This window comes from Eucalyptus grandis, chromosome 2 (assembly GCF_016545825.1).
Source record: "Eucalyptus grandis isolate ANBG69807.140 chromosome 2, ASM1654582v1, whole genome shotgun sequence".
In the NCBI taxonomy this organism is placed as follows: domain Eukaryota; kingdom Viridiplantae; phylum Streptophyta; class Magnoliopsida; order Myrtales; family Myrtaceae; genus Eucalyptus; species Eucalyptus grandis.
Genome location: NC_052613.1, coordinates 10,962,688 through 10,983,643, shown reverse-complemented (window position 1 = coordinate 10,983,643; position 20,956 = coordinate 10,962,688). Strand labels below are relative to the sequence as shown.

The 20,956-nt window shown below is 41.2% G+C and overlaps 1 protein-coding gene across 11 annotated transcripts; it reads right to left on the bottom strand.

The window, feature by feature from the left end:
- Positions 1 to 770: 770 nt before the first annotated feature.
- LOC104438276 (proline-rich receptor-like protein kinase PERK1) lies at positions 771 to 12,131 on the bottom strand. 11 transcript variants are annotated; one of them, XM_039306607.1, is made up of 14 exons: positions 11,429 to 12,131; positions 10,727 to 10,898; positions 9,249 to 9,678; positions 8,949 to 9,051; positions 8,628 to 8,797; positions 7,518 to 7,700; positions 7,244 to 7,414; positions 3,077 to 3,661; positions 2,799 to 2,885; positions 2,618 to 2,688; positions 2,430 to 2,503; positions 2,041 to 2,188; positions 1,755 to 1,916; positions 771 to 1,173 (listed from the first exon to the last, which is right to left on the bottom strand). In XM_039306607.1, exons 8-14 carry the CDS (start codon positions 3,585 to 3,587, stop codon positions 970 to 972), a joined length of 1,257 nt encoding a protein of 418 aa, XP_039162541.1. In that variant the 5' UTR covers positions 3,588 to 3,661; positions 7,244 to 7,414; positions 7,518 to 7,700; positions 8,628 to 8,797; positions 8,949 to 9,051; positions 9,249 to 9,678; positions 10,727 to 10,898; positions 11,429 to 12,131; the 3' UTR covers positions 771 to 969. The 11 variants fall into 11 exon arrangements, with proteins under 11 accessions (XP_039162541.1, XP_039162542.1, XP_039162545.1 ...); XM_039306608.1 differs by having other exon boundaries at positions 8,628 to 8,742; XM_039306611.1 differs by lacking the exon at positions 9,249 to 9,678 and having other exon boundaries at positions 10,716 to 10,898.
- Positions 12,132 to 20,956: the final 8,825 nt, after the last annotated feature.

Below are 20,956 nucleotides of genomic sequence, written 5' to 3'. Positions count from 1 at the left end.
GCTCGTTCCCGTCGGAGTGAAAGGAAGAAGAAATTAATAATAAAAAGAAAAAGAAAACAGATGAGAAAAGGGGTCAAGCGAAGGGGAGAGAGAAAGAGGAAGACGTGCAGAGAGGGAAGAGAGGGTGAGGGAGGGAGAAAGAGAAAGGGAGACAGTTATCGACTTGTGGGGCCTTTTTATGACATTTATCATAAAATAAATGGACTCGTTTTTTGCTGGGTTGGCCTCAGGGCTTCTGCCAATAATTTCTCGCAAGGATTTTGGACAACCTGACGACCGACACCTCTCCTGCGACTTGGCATCGAGTACACGCTGGATTCGGCTGCTAGTCCTATCGTAGCCTTTCTACGTCATTGTGCTCCTACGTTAGGAGAATTCACGTGCTAACCCACTTGGTCTTCTGCACCCCTCGCACGGCACGTGGCACTCGAGTTTGCCGGTATCACTCGCTCATCCTCTCGTTTCCTTTCCTACTCGCTCCAATTGGCGTTATTTGCTATTATTACACTCCACCATCGAATAGAAGAGATCTTGGTCGATGGCGGCTGCTCCTCCCATTAAACAAATCATGAGACCCTAACAAGGGTGTTCACGTTTATTTGTTACACATTTTTCGACTCGAAAAACGAAAAAGAGAGTTTTTTTCTACCAAAAAAACACTCTTTCGTTTTTGCCTCTTTCGTTGGTGAATGGTGCCGGCTTGGACTTAAATTTTGTTTGCTATTACGCCAAATGAACGAACATCTACATCTGAGTTCAGCACACAACAGTTCAGCACACAACGTTGATTTCAATGACATTGATGTGGGAAAATACTAACAACTTTAACAAAGTGACGCTACCAAACCATACAACTTATCTATGTGTTCGACCATGAATTACTTCGCCTATCTTGCCATCCGTGGTGAAATGTGAAAAAATAAGGAGGTTTAGAAACTATTCAATGCCACGATATGTAAACAAGGAGGTTTACATCCTCCCCATCTCCAGATCTCGGGCTGTTTGGCAGCTAGGACCCTCGCTACTCGAGCCAGATGGACACGGCAAGCCATATCCACCTGTAGGTTCCCTGTAATTGCTGTTGCCGTCCTCAAGGTCAAGGTTACTCGGCCCGGCTCCGGTCCCATCATCAAGGTCAGCAGCAGATTGATGCCCTTCGAGGACTCGGGCAATCTACATAATTTTTCGAAAGCTGATAGTCAGAGTTCCTATTTCCAGATAACTTACCGAAAGCACGTGCTAAAAATTAATTTTTTAATTTCTATTCTTTGGTTGGGTTTTTGAGCATTTTTAATTTCTATTCTTTGGTCGGATTTTTGAACAAAGAAACGCATTTAATAACAACTCCAAAACTTTTGTTTCTGAAATTTGTTTGATAACAAAATAAAATTTCTATTTCTAAAGGGGCAGTGATCGACAAGACACCAAACAATGGGGCATTCGGCGGTGCAGCGAACATCTAGTGGTTCCCACTAGTGGCGAATGAGCGACAAGCGGTGACGAGAATGAACGATAAAGAAATTTTTCATTTCTCACTTTTATTCTAGAAATGGAAGAGCTAAAAATTTTAACTTTTGATTTCTGCTCCAAATTTATTTTTGGAATAAAAATCTCATTCAGAAATAGAAATTGTGCCATGTGCCCTAAATCAAATTAGACATGAGTCCTCGAACAAAAATAGCGGTCATTAGTCATGAATGTACCAAGTGCACATCTACGAAAGAAAGACTAAGCTCCTGCCACTGAAATATTACCAGACTCATTTTTGGTCGACACCCTGCCGATTCACGCACGCAAGCAGCAGCGCAGGCCACCATTCGAGCCATCTCACTAGGGTTATAATTGTTCTGCAGCCTAGGATCAACAAGAGAGTCGAAGTTTCCATCTTCCAGAGCTTGTGTGAGATAAGGCCTCGTCTGTAAATCATGACAATGATTCTATTTCAATTGCGATTTTGACGACTAAAAAACATCAAATTGGGAATCCCATAGTAAAGTAGCTTTGGGCTATGATTGCGAACATGAGAATTGCGTGACTTACCGAATAAACCAGATTATCATTCAAAGAATTATGTGTTGAACCCACAGGTCTGCGACCAGTAATCAATTCCAAGAGCACGACCCCAAAAGAGAAAGTATCTAAATTTGGGGTCAGTTCCCCACCTAAGGCGTATTCTGGAGCAACATACCTACAGGGAAGAACATAAACTGTGCTCAAACATAATTGAACTAGTCAAGCCATACAAATACCTCCCAAAAAAAGGAAAAACCATGAAAGTACCTAGAAAACTGTGATTCAACAAATAAAGCACGAGGTGCACTAGCGAGAGATGGCTCATTCTACAATCATTTGGTAACATCTTAAGACCGATTAATAACCAGTTCACATCCCTGTCCTCCGAATCAAAATACGAACGCAGCAAATCTTACCCAAAGGTGCCCACTGGCCTAGATTCACCCTGATTCGATTCAGAAGCCGATTTTGCAAGTCCGAAATCTGCAATCTGATAGAGACAAGCATTTAGTATTCAGCAATCTACTTGCTCCGAGAGTTAAGTAATTGAGGTTGGAACTATCAACTCTCCATTCTTAAATTTATCAAATAAGTTTGTTTTTACATTCGCCTCAAAATCGAAGTTCACAAGTATATTGGCTGCCTTGATGTCGCGATGTACGATCGTAGGATGGCCTGCACAACGAATATTTCTCATGTATACAATAGTAAAGCTCTAGGATTCACAGTTTTAATCAACTATTAATCCAATAAAGATGAAAGGCAAAACTACATCTGAAACTTACAATCCTCGTGAAGATATGCCAATCCTTTGGCAGAGCCAACAGCAACTCTCATTCTGGCCTCCCAAGGTAGGGTTGACTGTCCACCTCCTGCAACGATCACTTTCCATCAGAATCCCTTCCATTAAACGCAAAAGGCTCCAAGCTCTCTGATTAGTGTTCCCTTTCTTTTTTTCACATAACCCCAAATGCTAAATCGGACGCCGAAATAAGACTGATAAATAAAGAGTGGGCGATATAAAAGCTCGCAGCATTAATTGGTACTGAAAATCCAAACTAACCACGTAAGTGTGACTCCAAGGACCCGTTAGGCACAAACTCATACACAAGGATGCGCTCGGACCCCTCTCTGCAGTATCCAACCAAAGACACGACATGCTTGTGATGCACTTGGTTTATTTTTTTAACCTCGTTCAGAAACTCACTCTCTCCCTGTCCGCTTCCCACGTCCAGTCGCTTCACTGCTACCTCTTCCCCGTTGGGAAGGACTCCGCGGTACACGCACCCATAACCACCTCGTCCGAGTAGACTTGCCCCTGAGAAGTGGCTGGTGAACGCCTGCACTTGTTCAAGAGTAAAATGACACATGGCGGAACCGAGAAGAATGTTAGGGGACGCAGAGCGAAGCTGCATTCTCCGGTTCTTCCTATTTAGACAGTATTTCAGCACCACAACCAGCATCAGCGCCAGCGCCAAAACCGCTGCCGCCACTGCTGCCATGTGCTTCGTCAATATGGTGGACCAAGACGAAGGAGAATTGGCCGAAGGGGACCCAGAAGAAGCTGACGGCATAGGAGATGCCAGGGTGGTGGTGGCAAGCAGCAGCGTTGTCGTGTTGGTGGCTGCCGTCGGCCATGGCCAGGAGCCTGGAAGTGGAATTAACATTAATGCAGAAACTCAGACTGAGAGTGAGCGCCAGAGAGGAAAGAGTGTAGGATTTAGGCAGTGCTCATAGGAATTATTAAATAGAGAAGGGAGGGAGGGAGGGAGGGAGGGAGGTAAAGGTTGGAATGATTGGCGTTTGGGTCACGTGGTGACTTGGTGAAATTTAATTTGCTTGAATGCAGAATTCTCACCATAATTTGGGTTCTGACGCATCACGTCAAGATTAGGTTTTGTTCTCTAATCTTCTTTTTTAATTACTTTTTTTCCCTCCAATCTTCATTCAATCTTGACATAAGGATGTCACTCCCAAATAAAAGACAAAACAGCAGGCAACAAGCAAGCAAGCAACAGTTCTACCAGAAAAAAGAGGGGGGCAGCAACAATATCATCAACGAAGACGCGGACACCGCCCCCTAAAATATCGCATCTTCCGACTTGCTTCCTACTTTCTAGAAGCCAAATAAGGGTTGACCGTGATATACAGCACCGAATTCATTGGGACAAAAAATCTTACTTTAATTCTCTTGCATGAACTTGAGTCTTAATTGACAATTCTGGGACAATTAAATATTAGTTTTGACAAAGATGCGAGCTTTAAAGATAAGCTAGGGCATTTGGTTACCTTTTTGTTTTTTTCCAAATAATGGAAAACATCTGAAAGTTAGCCTACTTTGTAAGTCAATAGCATGCCTCAAGTCAACCCTCATGTCTAGCGCCTAATCCTATACGTTCTTCTACACCGATGGAAGAGTTAACCCTAATTTTAGTTCCATCAGGTATGTTACACACCCAAAAGGTGTCTATATTGCCATAAAATAGTCTTTTATAGCTATGCTTCGAAAATATTATAGATTATTATATGATCACACGTCATGTCTCAATTACAAGATTTTGGAAACCTATGCTATAAATCTTGTAGTCGAACAAAGCCACCGCTAGGATGAATTTTTCCCATTCTATAAAGAAGCCGAACCTCATGCTTTAGGCCAAGTTCGACTGCTCTTTTTTTGTTCCTTCTTTACTTACAGCTAATTACCCATTTTCATGTCAATTAGCATCCTTGTGAGTTTATGTCATCATGACATGTTGCAACCTCTCATTGACTAATGTCCTCTAGGCACATCGACCAAACACAGATTCCGCCCACATGGCAAGACCATGCTCTGAGGTTGCATATTGCTTTGAGACATCTCTCATCCGCCAATCATTTCAAACAACATAACACCGCTAGCCAGCCTTCCTACCTTATTCCGCTTATCGCAGTAAAGTACACCCCAAGTGCCAAAACTTGGCACGAGGGACATTTAAGTACTAAAAGTTTGGGAAAGAACACTTAAGTGCCAAAATCGGAGCAAAATGAATCACTTAAGTGTTGCCAAAATATGGCCAAATTATTGACGTGGCGATTTTCCAGTGAGGTGAGTGAAAAACGGCGTCATTTTTGCACGCCGACGTGGCTAAAAATGCAAACGATATCGTTGTCTCTACGTGGTAAATAATTAATATAAAAATTAATTAAATTAAATTTATTTAAAATATTTTAAAAAAAGGGGAGGAAGGGGGGTTGAAGGGAGGCGGCTAAGGGCTAAAGCCCCGCCACCGCCGCCTCCCCACCGCCTCTCCGCCGCCGCCGGAAGGATCGTGATGGAGTGGAGACGGTCGGTGTCGCCCGGCTCACCAACCCCCAACTCCGCGGCGAGGGTCGTGTCGCCCGCCGCCAACACCCGACCTTCGCCAACCCCGAGGCCGCGAGGGCCGATGAGCCCACACCGGATCCGGGGGCGAGGGGCCACCAACTCTCATTGGATTCGGGCGAGGGTCGCCCTCGCCACAAGTTGGCCAGAGCCGACGACCCCGCTAACCCTCCCCTTCCATCACCGTCCCTTGACGGCGACGGCCGCACGAGCTCAACCCTTAGCCGCCTTCCTTCGAACCCCTTTCTTTTAATTTTTAAGTTTTTTTTTTAATTTTTAAAATATTTTAAATAAATTTAATTAATTTTTATATTAATTATTTACCACATTAAAGATAAAACGACGTCTTTTTGCATTTTCTAGCCATGTTAGCGTGCAAAATGACGCCACTTTGAACTCACCTCACCGGAAAATTACCACGTCGCAATTTGGCCGGAATGACACTTAAGTGATTCATTTTCTCCGATTTTGGTATTTAAGTATCCATTTTCCAAACTTTTGACATTTAAATGTCCCTCCGTGCCAAATTTTGACACTCCAGGTGTCCATACCTCCCACTTATCGTGTTGTCATTGCCCGTGGGCAACGCTATTACCCTAGTTTCGTACACCATTTAACGTGTGCACTCCACTAGATAGGGTGATGTCCCACAACTCATCACGCCTTTCGTAATTTGCCTCCGGGGACCCGCGCCATCATGACTTTTTCTTTTTATCAGACCCCATCTTGACTTGTATAGTGAAATTTGACTCAACTAAATTCAAGATTCTTAACCCCCAAAAATAAAAATAAAAATTATGTAAAGATCAGCCTTACAAAATTTTAGTTAAGTCATGATTAGGCCTCTACGCCTTGCGAGGACTGCTCGTTTACTCTCTCAATTTCTTTCCGACATGGTCCAATTGACGTTAATTACTATATGCAACACTTTCGAATTCCCCCAAATGTCTTAGTTTTTCAAAATTTTTTTCTTCTTTTCCCGTAATTTGTACTGGGGAGGAGGCGGCAAGAGCCCTTGACATCTAATAACAGAGCTTGAATTTGATTTATACCTAAATTTTTTCTTTCCGAGATTAAACCTTAAGAGCTTGAATTTGATTTATACCTAAATTTTTTCTTCCGAGATTAAACCTTAATCCTCCATATCTTCTCACATTTACAAAAACAAATCTTTCTCCATGGCTACTCTTTCATTAAACAAATCATGAAACCCTAGCAAAGCTTCCTTCTTTACTTCACGCCAAATAGCTAAAGCAAATTGTGAATAAGCCAAGATTCCTCCCTCAATAAATCAGAACACGCTACTTCTACGAAGCATCTAGATGGGCCTCTTGCATGGTTCTGAAAAGGCCCCACTCATGCAGGGGGGAAACATGCCCATTGCACTTTTCCATTGCCCAAAGTTACAATAATTTTTTTAAATCAGCATATTCCGAGAAAAGAGAATAAAACGAACCCATAATATCTTGTACGCTTCCAATTAACATAAAGGAGTGTAAATTCCAACTATTGCTTTTCAAGCACAAGCCAAGATTTCCGTCTTATTTTGGGCTACACAAGACGTTTTCCTTTTGGTCTTCGCTTAGCCTTTCCATACTGACAACAAGAAGCCATAGATGTGTTATCTTAAAAAGGTTCGTCCTAATCACACTTTAATCATTCACCGCATGTATGATCTTATTCACCTCAGATGATAATGAAATTATTTAGGGAATCTCTTGTATTTCATTTCATGTCTTTTTGTTCCCTACTCTTTTCATCTAAGTTTTCGTCTACATAACTTTTTGTCGCATCGTCCCCGGTAAAAATGCTTAAGACCCAAGCAAAGGAAATGAATGGAGATAATTTAATCACCGAATTGTTGCGCACCTCGTCTTGGCGCTTGAACACCACATGCAAGATAGATATCACGTCCGTCTTGGTGAGAAGTGGGTCGCTCCAAAGATGCAATTCAACCGTTGCAGGCATATCATAATCGCTGTTCCACTCATGATACCGACGATTGTTGAGTTCGACAAGAAGTCCGCAACAATCCCCAGTCTGCTCATAAATTTGATGAAGAAAAGAGGAGATTAGTTTCTTTGGCGATTAACGAATTAAAGGAGAAAATACGTTCGATCGCTCCTATATATAACTTACGAACCCAAAGACTGACTGGCAGATTACAGTGAAGATCGAGTTGAGATACAAGTGGGGGTCAGTGTCCGGCGACATGTTCTCTTGAATGGTCGCAGCTGGAAACAGTGAAGCTGCAGCCACGGTCCCAATCGCTATGTGCTTTGAGCTCCCGAAGATGGCGTATACAATTGGCTACAAAGCTCGGAATCTGCAATAAGTCAATATCTTAAGTTATTCGACCAAAAAAAAAAATATATATATATATACTAAGTCAGAAACATGAAGATTTATTAAAACAATGGTATAGTCATTATTATCATCATTTTGGTTAAGCCCAAATGTCACACCAGAATTCACCCAATGAACAATTCAACCCAATCTCCTATTAGTAAAGGAATCAAACCACTCGATAACCTATCTAAAATAAATTAAGGTGTCATTCGCATCACATAAGCGAATGACCCAATTTGCTAAACAAGCAGCACGAGTTCGCTTCTCAAATTATGCAGTATCTTGACCTGTTGAAAATATATAAAATGTTTTTTTATTAATATCCTGAAAAACCCCAAACTAGTACTCGTAGTACACGTGTAACAAATTTACTCCAAACTAATTTTTTTATCATGAAAAACCCAATACCGATACACATATAATAAATGTACCCTAAATGATTACAAAAACTCCAAATTGGCACACTTATAATAATTTTATCCAAAACTAATTTGTTCAATCTCAAAATGGTACATTTGTAACAAATATACTCCTCATTAAATTAGATTTAATACCACAAAAAACCACAAATTATACATTGTGACATTTAATCAATTATCACGTGTCATCAAACTTAGCAATTTGATAATAAAATTTAATGAAAATTAACAGAGTAAATTTGTCACAATTATACTAATTTGAGGTAAATTTGTTAAAAATGTATCGGGATTTTTTATTATCAAAAATTAATTTGAGATAAATTTATCATATATATATATATATATATATATATATATATATATACCAGTTTGGATTTTTTCAGGTATAAACCCAAAAGTTTTTTGAAAAGTTTTTTTGAGTATGAGAAATGAGCATATCATTTCAAACTCCATCAGGAAAGAACTCTCCCCTGTCCGTTCCTCACCTTCCAGTCGCTTCACTGTTGCATCTTCCCCGCTGGGAAGGACTCCGCAGGACACCCGCTCAAAACCACCTTATTCTCCGACTAGATTTGCCACTGAGGAGCCACCGGTGAACTCCTGTATATATACATATATATATATATATATTTTGTGGGGTCGAAAACTCCTGAACCTGGCCGAAACGAGTGTGAAAACGCAGAAGGAACAGTGCCTCTCAACCGACCGGGACAAAGCGAGCCTCCCGAGGAAAGGGACAGGGAAACGGTACCTCTGAAATGAGCGAGAGAGAGAGAGAGGAAAAGGTGAAGGCTCTGGACACTGACCAGTGGGGACGACTGTAACATGCTTCTATGGGAAAAGGAGAGGATGACACCACCGTTAGGAGCAACGATGTCGTTTTATCACTGGAATCCCGCTTGGCGGAACCTTTAAATTAAAAGGTAAAAACAATAAATCAAATTAAAAAAATAAGGAAAGAGAAGAGATACTTAAAACTTCATCAATTTGAAACATATGTTCATATTCATTGTAAAATAATGTTGCCATGGAGAGCTCTGAGCTTGCATATTGCCTTCAGACATCTCACATCCTCCAACTATTTCAAACAACATGACACCACTCACCTGCAATTTGGCATTGAGTACGCCAAATTCCGCTGCTCATCCTATCATAGCCTTTCTACTTTATTCCGCTTATTGTGCTGTGATTGCTCGTCTGCAACGTCATTTGCCCTCGTTTGGTCACGCGTGAACTCCAATAAGTCGTAGGTGGTGTCCCACGACTCATCACGCCTCGTAATTTTCCTCCTGGGACCGGGGCCTCATCATGACTTCTCATCGCCCTCGTTTAGTCACGCGTGAACTCCACTAAGTCGTCAGTGTTGTCCCACGACTCATCACGCCTCATAATTTTCCTCCTGGGACCGGGGCCTCATCATGACTTCTCATCGCCCTCGTTTGGTCAAGCGTGAACTCCACTAAGTCGTCCTGGGACCGGGGCCTCATCATGACTTGGAGTGACTAAGTGAAATTTGACTCGATTACATTCCAGATTCTACCCCCATCATAAAATTAAGTAAAGATCAGCAAATCTTTCTATACATGATATTAATTGATTCAATTTTTCGAATTTTTAGTTGGCTATCATGTATACTATTGACCTTAATTCCTTATCTATCTATCTCATCCTTTAACAGTCTCGGTTTTTTTTTTTTTTTTCCTTTCACGTAATTTGTACTAGGGAGGAGGTAGCAAGAGCCCTTGACATCAAATAACAGAGCTTGAAGTTGATTTATAGCTAAATTTTTTCCTTCTAAGATTGACCCTTTACCACAGCCACCCCCAAAAAAAAATTCCTCACATTTACAAAAACAATTCTCCATGGCAACTCTCATTAAACAAATCATGAGACCCTAGCAAATTCCTTCTTTACTTCACACAATACGAACCATCCCACTTCTCGAATAGCTAAAGCAAGCGTGAACAAAGCCAAGATGCCCCTCTCAATAAATCATAACATAATATTTCTACGGGGCATCTAGATGGCCTCTTCCATGGTTCTGAAAAGACCCTATTGCATGTAGGCGTCACCACAGGGACACATGCCCATTGCACAAGAGTACGATAATGTTTTCAAATCAGTTGGGCCGTCAAGAAGCCCCATGGGCTATGAGGAACATAATCAGACTGAAAATGTATTTTAAACCAATTTAGCCAAGCCAAGCTGGCCCATTGTTTAAGGGAAGAAAACCGAGCTGCTGACTGGACAGCAAAAGCCCACCGAAGCAAAAAACTTCCTTTCAATTGGCTGTCTATCCATTACCAGCCTCTTCAGGATAATGTTCGAAAGTATGTTTATCTTTATCATGTACCTACCGTATTAATGAATGAAATTAACCACCCGTTTTATGACCCAAAAAAAAAAAAAAAAAAAAAGTGAATCTCATACATTTCATTTCATGTCTCTTTGTTCCCTGTTCTTTTCATCTAAGTTCTCGTCCACAGAACTTTTTGTCATATCGTCCCTAGTAAAATTGCTTAAAACCCAAGACAAGCAAATGAACGGAGTTATAAGAAAATTTAATCACTGACTTGTTGCGCACCTCGTCTGGGTTCTTCAACACGGCATGCACGACAGATATCATGTCCGTTTCGATGGTGAAGTAAGCCAGTCCAAAGAGGCCCTTCAACTGCTGCGGGCATATTGTAATCGCAGCCCCACTCATGATACCGACGATTGTCGAGTGCGTCAAGAAGTCCACAACAAACCCCAGTCTGCTCATAGATTTAAGAAAGAAAGTATGAGATTAGTTTCTATATTAATTGATGAATTAAAGGAGAAAATTTGTGCGATCACTCGCACAACCTTAGCGCCATAGCTGGATCTGGCATAGCAACGAGAGCATTTCCAGAACTTAGAATATGCTAACCTAACTTAGAAAATGCTAAGCTGTGTTGGGCTAAGTGCCTTATAGTATTTGCCTGAAGCTCTCTTTAAAGATATAAAAATAAAAATCCCAGGTAACGAAAAATGGGTGATTTGAAAAAATTCTTCCGAAATGTTTTCGTCGCCTGAAGAAATCTATGCCTAACTATTTCCATAAGAAAATGAAAAAAAATTCCATTTATTAAAAATTTTAAAGCTATTATTTTTCGGAAAATCTCTTCCAAACCGCTGGTTTCCAACTAAACACTAAACATTAGAACCCCAAAAAGTGGCTTCCGGCAAAGTGGTTGCCGAACGGAGGCAGAGACGGAGTATGGCAAAGGGGTTGCCAAAGGAAGAGGGGGGCCAACATGCTCACCATGTATGTGGAACTCCAAGGTGTTGTTAGGCACCAACTCGTGCGTGAAGTATCCAAACCAAAGGCACAGCATACTGGTGATGAACTCGGCTGCGTTATTCAAACCCAGTCAGGATCTCACGCTCTCCCTGTCCGCTCCCCCACCTTCAGTCGCTTCCCTGCTACTACCTCTTCTTCCCCGGTTGTAAGGACTCCGCCGTTTACGCGCCCATAACCCCCTTCTTCTCCGATCAGATTTGCCTCTGAGAAGCCGCCGCTGGAAACCTCTAAAAAGAGCCTCGCCGTTGCCGAAAGAATGGCTTAGGATGAAGTGCCCATTGACTAAGGCATTGATGCCGGGCAGTGCGCGGCGCTTGGAAAGAGACGGTGCGAGGCACGCATAACCCGAGGCTCTCCCTTTGCCGATCACATACAGGAACCTTGAGAGAGAGAGAACCCTTATTTCTTTTTTTCTTTTCTACTGGAAATGAAAAATGAGAGGGTGACCAGCCCCCGCAAGTTTTCTCACGGAATCCAAATTCCTTTCTTGAGAAGAAGAGATCTCTTCTTTCCTTTACATTGAATATCACCAGATCACCTCTTCCAAGAAGACGTAGAAGAAGAGGTGGAAGAGGCGAAGAAGAAAAGGCCGATAGGAAGCTTGGTAAGATTTATAAAACGCGATCGATAAGGCAGGTCTCTCAAAGCAGCAGGTCTCTCAAATGGTAGGTCTCTCAAAGGTCTCTCAAAAGCAGAGGTTTCTCAAACGTCTCTCTCAAATTAGCAGAGACAACTCTGCTTTTGAGAGAGCCTCTGCTAATTTGAGAGACGTTGTTTAGAGAAATTTTTGCTTTTGAGAGAATCTCTGCTAATTTGTAATTTGAGAGAGACGTTGTTTAGAGAAATTTTGCTTTTGAGAGAATCTCTGCTAATTTGAGAGAGACGTTTTGAGAAACCTCTGCTTTTGAGAGACTCTATACTAATTTGAGAGAGACGTTTTGAGAAACCTCTGCTTTTGAGAGACCTGCTTTACCGATCGCGTTTTGTCCTGGTGCTCCTACCTGTCCATATCATGATAATATTGAAAAGAAAACCTACCAATTCGATATTGTCCTGGTGGTCCTATTCATACTCTAACGTGGCAAATAAGAAAGCAACAAAAAACGTGACACGTGTCGGTGTGAGTCCCACTCCATCAGGCTACACATCTTATGTCCATTATTCAAATTTTTGCATCCTCTGTCGTCGGTCTTCCTTCTCCATTTCGTGTTTAAAACCCCTTTCCTCCGTCTCTCTTCAAATAAAGGACACTAAAAAAAAATAAAAATAAAGGATACTCTCTCGCCTCTCCCTTCCACATCTTCCAAGAAAAACAAACGGGTTCTCTTTTTTTTTTTCAAGATATGCTCCCTTCCTCTTTGCTCCCAAGAGTCCTACCGTTCGCCTCTTGAGCTCAGACCCGCCATCTCTGGCTCGTCGTCTCCACCTCCATTGTCGCCTTCAGAAGCCACTTTCTCTCCATCGCTCCCAATAGTCCCCGCTGATGGCATCTTGAGCTCACATTCGACGCCTCCACCACATCCCCTTTGCTGCCACCACCTCTAGGAACCACTTCCTCTCTCTCTCACCCCTAAGTGTCCTCGCCGATCGCATCCCGAGCTCATATCCGCCTCCGCCGTTGCATTTTGGGTTTACCACATGACTGAGTTGAGCGTTCTCCTTCTCATGTTTTCATTCTCTTCCCCAAGGAAGATGAGATGAAGTCTAGATGAATCAGAAACATTGACTTGGGAACTTTCATTTATGTTTGCTGTAATGAACGAGTAAAAACTTAAGCCAACAGCACAATATTTGCAACTGAGTGAAAACTACATACGAACCGTAAACAATATCTGAAAATGAAAGGCAAACGAAAGACTTCTGGTAAACCAAAAATATTCCATGTGCACGGAGAGTGGTTTTGTATAGTCCCATGACCATTATTTGATTTGTAAATTGAGAAAAGTTTCTCTTTTTCGCAAATTAGATGTTGCAAGTCCCGTTGTGCTGTGGATTCGGCGTTCTTTAAGATTTGTGTTTACCTTGTTTCCAATGGGTCACAATTGCGTTAAAAAAAATTACGATCACAGAAACGCCAGACTATAGACGGACATGAATGATCTGAAGAAGCAGCTACAAATAAAGGAAATTATAATGAACGCGCAGGTATGTTGGTGTTGTAGAACTGCATTGTGCCACTGATCCAACTCTTACCAAAAGGATCTAACCATCAGATTCAAGAGAAAAGTAAGTGAAAATTCATCAGGACATAAAAATACTGCACTCGGAAGCCGCTTGAGAAGTAAAATTGAAGTAATGACACCATTTCTGTCCATTGACATGAACTTACACGAGCAAGAATCTTGTTCTTAACAGGAGCAAATGAAGTTCCAAAATAAGGGAAAATCATCATGAATTATCGAGACAAGATTTAGCTATAGACATTTGTACATGCAAAAAGAAACAAAAAAAGAAAAGTCCCAGCTAAAGCCAAATATCATTCATGACGAGGAGCTACTCCAAAGTTGCAATGTGCGGTGCTTCTACAGAGGAAGGATGGACATGGGCCTTCCCGAACACTCGAGACAAAGAGGAACAGCCTCCCCCTCCTCCACTCATTGTCCTCTTCTCCTCGTGATCGCCCAACACCGCGGCCATCTTCTCCTTCATCTTCTCCTTGTAAAGCCTTCACATCACGTACACCTCCGCGAGGCTCGCGCCTGGCTGATAAACTCCACACTCGACATTTTCCTTCCTTCCGAACCCGAAGAGCTTTTTCCCAAGGATTGTAGCGGGTCGCGATGAGAGGGTGTTATATATAGAGAGACGGAGAGAGATGCCGCCCCGGGGGCTATGGCGAGAAGGCGACTCCGATTTTTCCTCTTGCCAGTGCTTTGCATGGTGTGGACATTTTTCTCCACGCTTTGCCTTCAAACTTGGGAAGCAAGGCAAAAAGGACACTAAGAAGGAGCACGGAGGCAGAGGCGAAGGCAGATATGAGCTCGGGATGCCATCGGCGGGGGCTATTGGGAGCAATGGAGAGAAAGTGGCTTCTGAAGGCGACTGCCGGAAATGGTGGGTTTGAGCTCGAGAGACGATCGGCGGTGCTCTTGGGAGTGAGAGGGAGTGAGAGGGAGCGAGCGTATTTTGAAAAAAAAGAAGAGAGAGAGAGAGAGAGAGCGGGCTTCTTTTCCTAGGAAGATGCAGAAGAGAGAGGAGAGAGACTGTCCTCCGGTTGAAGAGAAAAAAAGGGAAAAGCCTTTTAACGAATATGGAGGGAGAAGACAAGCAATTAATAAGGAGAGAGGATGCAAAAATTTGAAAAATGGATATTAGATGTATGGCCTGATGGAGTGGGACCCACATTAACACGTGTCACGTTCTCATTGTCTTCTTATTTGCCACGCTAGAACATAAAACGTACGCAATATTTTCTGGGGTTTGTCAATATTGTCCGGTCCCGTGCGTGATAAAATAAATCTTACCATGCTTACCGTCGGCCTTTTCTTCTGGTGTGTCAACATTGTCCGGTCCCACCCGTGATGAAATAAGTCTTACCAAGCTTCCCGTCGGCCTTTACTTCTTCTCCGGCCGTCCCCCTCCTATTTCTAGGAGAGGCCTCCGTCGTTTCCCTGAACCACGCCCGGATTGGTTACCAGAGAAGGCTTCACAGGGATCAGAAGTAGGACCCATTTTTTCCCCCGAAGGGTGTTGGCCGGGGTATCCCAATGAGGAAGCTATCTCATACTACTCCCTCTCACTTGCCTTAAATGGATTGTGAGGGGGAGTCCTCCCGGGATTTCCTATTCATGAGGGAATCTTTTAAGGACATGTTCAGGTCATTTCGCCTTGACATTCTATGTTAAGAGATAATCTCTCGGGAATCCTCGTCTTCTTCCCTTTGCACTACTCTGAATATTAAAGCTTGGTGGGACCCACAGTTTTCTCGTGGAAACAAGTCTCTCAAGAAATTCGGCTCCCGTGAGAAAACTCGTGCTGATTACGTTGAATATTAAACGTACTGTTCAAACATCTTAGATTTCTATTAACAATACCTTTACTATTTAAATATTTTTCACACCGAATAAAATGAATACAATTAATAAAATAAAAAGTTGAATCCCTAATTTACGCAATTTAAAACCTTAATAAATTCTACTCAAGTAACGATGATCTCAATTAACTCACAAGTGAAAGTAGACTAATTCAAAATAAATTTTATTTTAAAAATTTTATGTATTCTAGGTTTGTTTGATCAAATTGTTTTACCTCGATGCTTTTTTTTGTACAACCCCTTTTATTGCCATGCCAACTTCCAGAATTTTCAATTGTTCAATAATTCTTGGAAATCTCATTGAGTTGGGTCAAAATACATGTGTGGATTACTAATTTGATTTTTAAATTATCTAGAATTGTTGAAATTTTTTTTTTTTGCGAGTATTTGCAACAAAATTGAGTTTTACATTTAAGTAGTTATTCATAGTATTATAAGGATTAAGAAGGAAAGTTCCTTTATGAAAAAATAGTCATTGATAACTGAAAATTTTCTCTCAAAATTTGTTTCTTATATTGATTCAACCGATTGCTCATTCTTATTGAAAGGAATTTATGGTTGACAAGGCATTGTTATTGAATAACGGTGTCATTCCCTTTACAATGTCTACTAGATATAGTTGGCTCAAACCCCTGAGTAAGGGTGTGCAAAAAAACTAGAAATCGCTCGAATTGTCTGAAACTGGTGATTTCCAAGGAAACTGGTTTAGTTCTTGTTTCCAAATTATTAGAACTAGTGGATACTGATTCAATTTTTGGTTATTGGTATGAAACTACCCACTCACCCACTCAAATCGAAGTAATAATATATAAATATATATTTAATTTTTAAGAAATTTTTTTGAGCTAAAAAGCTTAATAAAAATGAAAAACACTAAAATCCTTGATTTGAAACTCAACACTTATTAATCGAGTGACCATCTCGTCTCATTTTCACCTCGTATAAGTAATCTCTATCTTTCCCTCACAGCCCCACCAATTCATGACGTCGACTTTCGACTTTTTTATTGATATTGTAATTAAGAATAGGAAAATTCTTTATTTTTTACTTTACTTTGATTTATGTGAAAACATTAATGTGTAAGCTCGATGGAACCGGCTCCATGGATTCACACAAGATCCTGACCGCGCCCATAAAGCTTAAAAACGGTTTCCCATTCTAATTTTTAGAAACCAATCCTTGATAAGTTGTTCTCGATTCCAGGAGATGGTTCTCATCCGGAAAATGCTGACCCCTGCCCCAGCAAGAAGAGAGGGAGGAAAAGGTCAAGGCTCTGACGAATGGTAACGTGGGAACACAGGAATCTGAGCAGTGGGCCCACTTCCTTATTCTGCAATAAGGCCACTGTCGATGTCAGAGATATGTATTTGTTACTGGACCACCTGTCACCTCAACTGAGCAGTGGGCCCCACTTCATTTTCTTCACTTCAAGCCCCGACGGTAGATATGCATTTTTTCACTCATGCCCGCTCATAAACGAACGCGTCTCCACCTTGATTGAACCATATAAAAGATCGGGAATTTTTATTTATTTCTCTCTCCTCGGTTCTCCTCCTCCTCCTCCTCCCTCCAGTCACCGACGCGGCGTCCAGGCCATGGACCAGCAGCGTCACCGGCCAAGGACCAGCAGCATCTTTTTTCCTTTCATTTTTTTTAAGCCAAACAAGATGCGCGGTGGATCTGAGGACGAAAGCCATCTTCTTTGCCAGGCCACATAATCTTGAAAAAAGAGCCATATCCTTTGCCTTTGGTCGGCCATGCGGTGTCATGAGCCAGCCGCCTCAGGCCCGCGTCGCTCCTTCATGGCCGTCATCACCTTCGCCGGCGTTGCGCCCCTTGTCCGCTACCGTCGTTCACGCGAGTAGGGGCGGCTCGGCTTAGGCATGCAGGACGCACCGCCGACGCCTCCACCGGTGGCCGCGGCGAGGGGAGGTGCCTGCAACTCCAGCTAACACACTTCCATGGCCGAACACGTTTTCATTGAATTCCGGTTCATTGGATACTTGTCAAATTATAACTGGAAGTGAGTTAAAAACGTACACCACGTCAGCTGCTGTTGCGATGGCTTAAATCCACTAACTATTTTCTCCAATTTATTAATTTTCTTATTTTGTATTTTCTAGATGCATCCTCTCTCCTCCTCAATTGGTGAATGGGGCCCGCTTGTTCTTCTTTTTAATTTCTTTAATTTTCGTTATTTATCTTTTTGGGGCCTGCGCGCGAATGGGGCGTGTTGATTATTAGGGTTCATGGGAGGCGGTCATTTTTTTTGGGTGTAAATGAAAGTCACATGCCTGCTAGATTGTCCGATCCATGGTTTGCCACGTGTGTTGACATGCAGATGAGATATTACACGAAATGCTAATGTAAGGTAGCTTCGCATGGAAGATGTTTGTGGGGGGTGTAAATAAAAAATGTGATGAAATAATAATAATAAAAGAGTATTACTTGGGAGGATATAAATATTTTTAAAGTTTAAAAGAGAAAGAATAAATAGAATAAGAAACGAGAAAGAAAAAGAGAGAAAATATTCAAACGTGTAATAGCCGCAGGCTGTCTTAGTTTGGCGTAGGTGAGAATTTCGAGAACTGCATATTCACTACTCTTTGACTGGAGAAAAAAAGCAAAATTAAAATGATAACAATAAAAAAAAAAAAAAAAGGAAAAAGAGATTCGTGCTTATCTCCATCCAGCTGTATGCTTCAGCCTTTCAGCAAGGAACGCCAGAAAATGCCAAAAGCAAAAGGAAAAAACAAGCCACTCTCCCTTTTCCAATGTTATCAATGGGAAAGCACGATCACGATGGGCTTTGCCACTTTTTGCGCTCGGTGCTTCGTCTATTGCGGTGATTCATGGAAAAACAAATTGGAGCTGATCTGTCTGTTATTTGCCACGTGCGTTAACATATATGCATAATAACGAGATATTGGACTAGAATGCCGGCCGAGGATGAATTTGGATAGAAAGTACTGATTTGGGCTTTTTAGCAAGATGAAGATTAGTTTTTGATACTTCACCAAAAAAGATTAGTTTTTGATAAATATGTTATGAGTTATCAATTTAAAAATTTTACGAGATAAAAATTATTTTATAACAAATGATTCGAAATGTACCAGTTGAAGATTCGTTTCTTCCTGAATTAATTGGAAGGCGATTTGTAAACGTACCCAGAAAAACAATGCAGGCGTGCGGAGATCTTGAGAGAATAAAGCTGGCGATGAATTGACCAGAGATCCTGCAGCCCTACTAATTGTCAAGAATATCAAAATGACCCGCAAAAGGAAGACCAAAATTAAGAGAAAGTGAAAGCGAAAAAGGAGATGACTTTCAGTTTAGGCCGATTTAATTTCAATTATGGAGAAAATAATTTTTTTAATTAAAAAGAGGTCTCTTTATGTTGTGACCGGGAAACATCTAAATTATATCTGCACGTCGCGGTATCAAATTAATAATAATAATAATAATAATAAAGAAAGTATTACATATGTTGGCAGAATATACATATTTAAAAGAGAAAGAATAAATTGAATAAGAAATGAGAAAGTAAAAAGAGAGAATATATTCAAACGTGTGAAAGAGCTGCAGGCTCTCTCTGACTTTGGCGTGGGTGGGGACCCCGACATTTGCACATAACCAACCTATTATTATAGCCAAGACCCCACTATTAATTGTATTTGGTTTGGCGTTGTGGCCGCGCGTGACTTTTGCTCAGAAAATATCGAATAAGCCGGCCCATTCAGGAAACGACACGCGGCGCTCCTATCACTCCATTCAAGCTTCTGCATCCCCTTTCTCGATCCCCTTAGCACCGATCGTTTGATCCAGCAAAAAAATTAGGGTTTGCAGCTTTTTTCTTGTCCATTGTAGTCTTTCTACCCGGACCCGGCATTCCCGGATCTAAGCAATTTTCAAAAGGGAACACGGGCGCACACAAGAAAAGAGCCTATGTACATTTTTTTTTTCCCTTCGATTGGATCGGCCCTCTGTCTGAACTGATGACCGTTCGCTTAAAATAAAAGGCAGATCGGCAAGGCCTTTAAAAAGGGGTATTGTGATTTGATTCGATCTTGATCGATTGATGAATTAATAAGGGTACGGACGGACTGAAGGAGAGATTTTTACCGATTGACTGAGCCCTATTTGGTGTGGGAGAACATGTCCAAATCAGTGGGATGGAGGTGAAGGAGAGAGTGGTTGTCACAGTAGAAAGTAGATAGCGACACCGCAATAATTGAAGAGAGAGAGAGAAGAGGAGACAGAAGTTGGAATAGGAAGACGGGGGGAAGTGGGAAGTGGGAAGTGGGACCCATACGACGCGCTCTCGTCCGTTGAATGGGCCGGCCGACCATAATTACAGGCATGACATTCGCTGTTTTGACTGAATAAAAAAAGCAAAAGATAATAATAATAATAGAAAATTTTGATTCTAGGTTAGCTCAACCCAGGCTCCAGCTGTACGCGTTTTCGCGGTTTCAGCGTGTCAGCGAAGAGCCCACGAAAAAGCCAAAAGCAAAAGGAAAATTATTTTTGATATTCGAACAATTCAATATTTTAGAGAGCAAAAATAACTGAAAACTCGAAGTTATGTTTACCTCAAATTTTCTTTCGTTCACCCCCAACACATTTACCCCCCAAAAAATTCTATGACATCAAAATCCTTGCGACATATATACCTCAAAATTTAGGTTAAATATATCATATAAGTAAAATAATAAGATTTTTGGCATTATAAAAAATAATCTAAAGTAAATATATTACACAAATATAAATTTTAGAATTTTTATGTCACAATTAAAATTTAAAGTAAATATGTTGTAACGAGTATAGTTTATAGTTCTTTTTGACTTTTTTTCCCCATTTTTGGAAGTTCCCTTTTGACAGCACTATTAACATGTTATTAACTTGGGGGATGGTTAAGTTTTTATTTTTAGATTATTTTTTTTATTATTTTGGGAGTATTTTGAAATATTTTGAAAGGAAGATAAAAAGTGATGACTGTTGCGAAAGTCAATTAAACACGGCTTAGCTCCTTCAGACCTATCACGTGGCATGTGGCGCCCGAGTTTGCAGGGATTGCTCCCTTATCTTCACACTTCCTTTCTGACTCGGTCCAATTGAGCTTATTCGCTTTTTATTTGCAAATCCATTAATCTCGTTCGGTTATAGTCTCGTCTTGTATTTTATTTCCGGTAATTTGTACCGGGGGGGAGGCGGAAAGGGTCTTTTGACGTTAATTAACAGAGCTTAAATCTGATTTTTACCTAAACTTGTTCCTTCCAAGATCTATCCCTTTTTTCTATCCGAACACAGGAACAAATCTCTATCGATGGCTACTCTCCCACTAAACACTAAACAGATCTCGAAACTTTGACAAACTTCCTTTTTTTCTCCACACAAGTGTGAACAAGCCAAAGGTTCCTCCCTCAATAAATCAATATGATAATAGCTTTATGAAG

Coding starts and splice junctions, on each gene's coding strand:
- LOC104438276 (XM_039306611.1), bottom strand. CDS start 3,587: ATGCCGTCAGCTTCTTCTGGGTCCCCTTCGGCCAATTCTCCTTCGTCT. Junction 2,189..2,429: donor AGGCCAGTGGGCACCTTTGG/GTAAGATTTGCT, acceptor TCTTCCCTGTAG/GTATGTTGCTCCAGAATACG. Junction 1,917..2,040: donor ATGATAATCTGGTTTATTCG/GTAAGTCACGCA, acceptor CATGATTTACAG/ACGAGGCCTTATCTCACACA.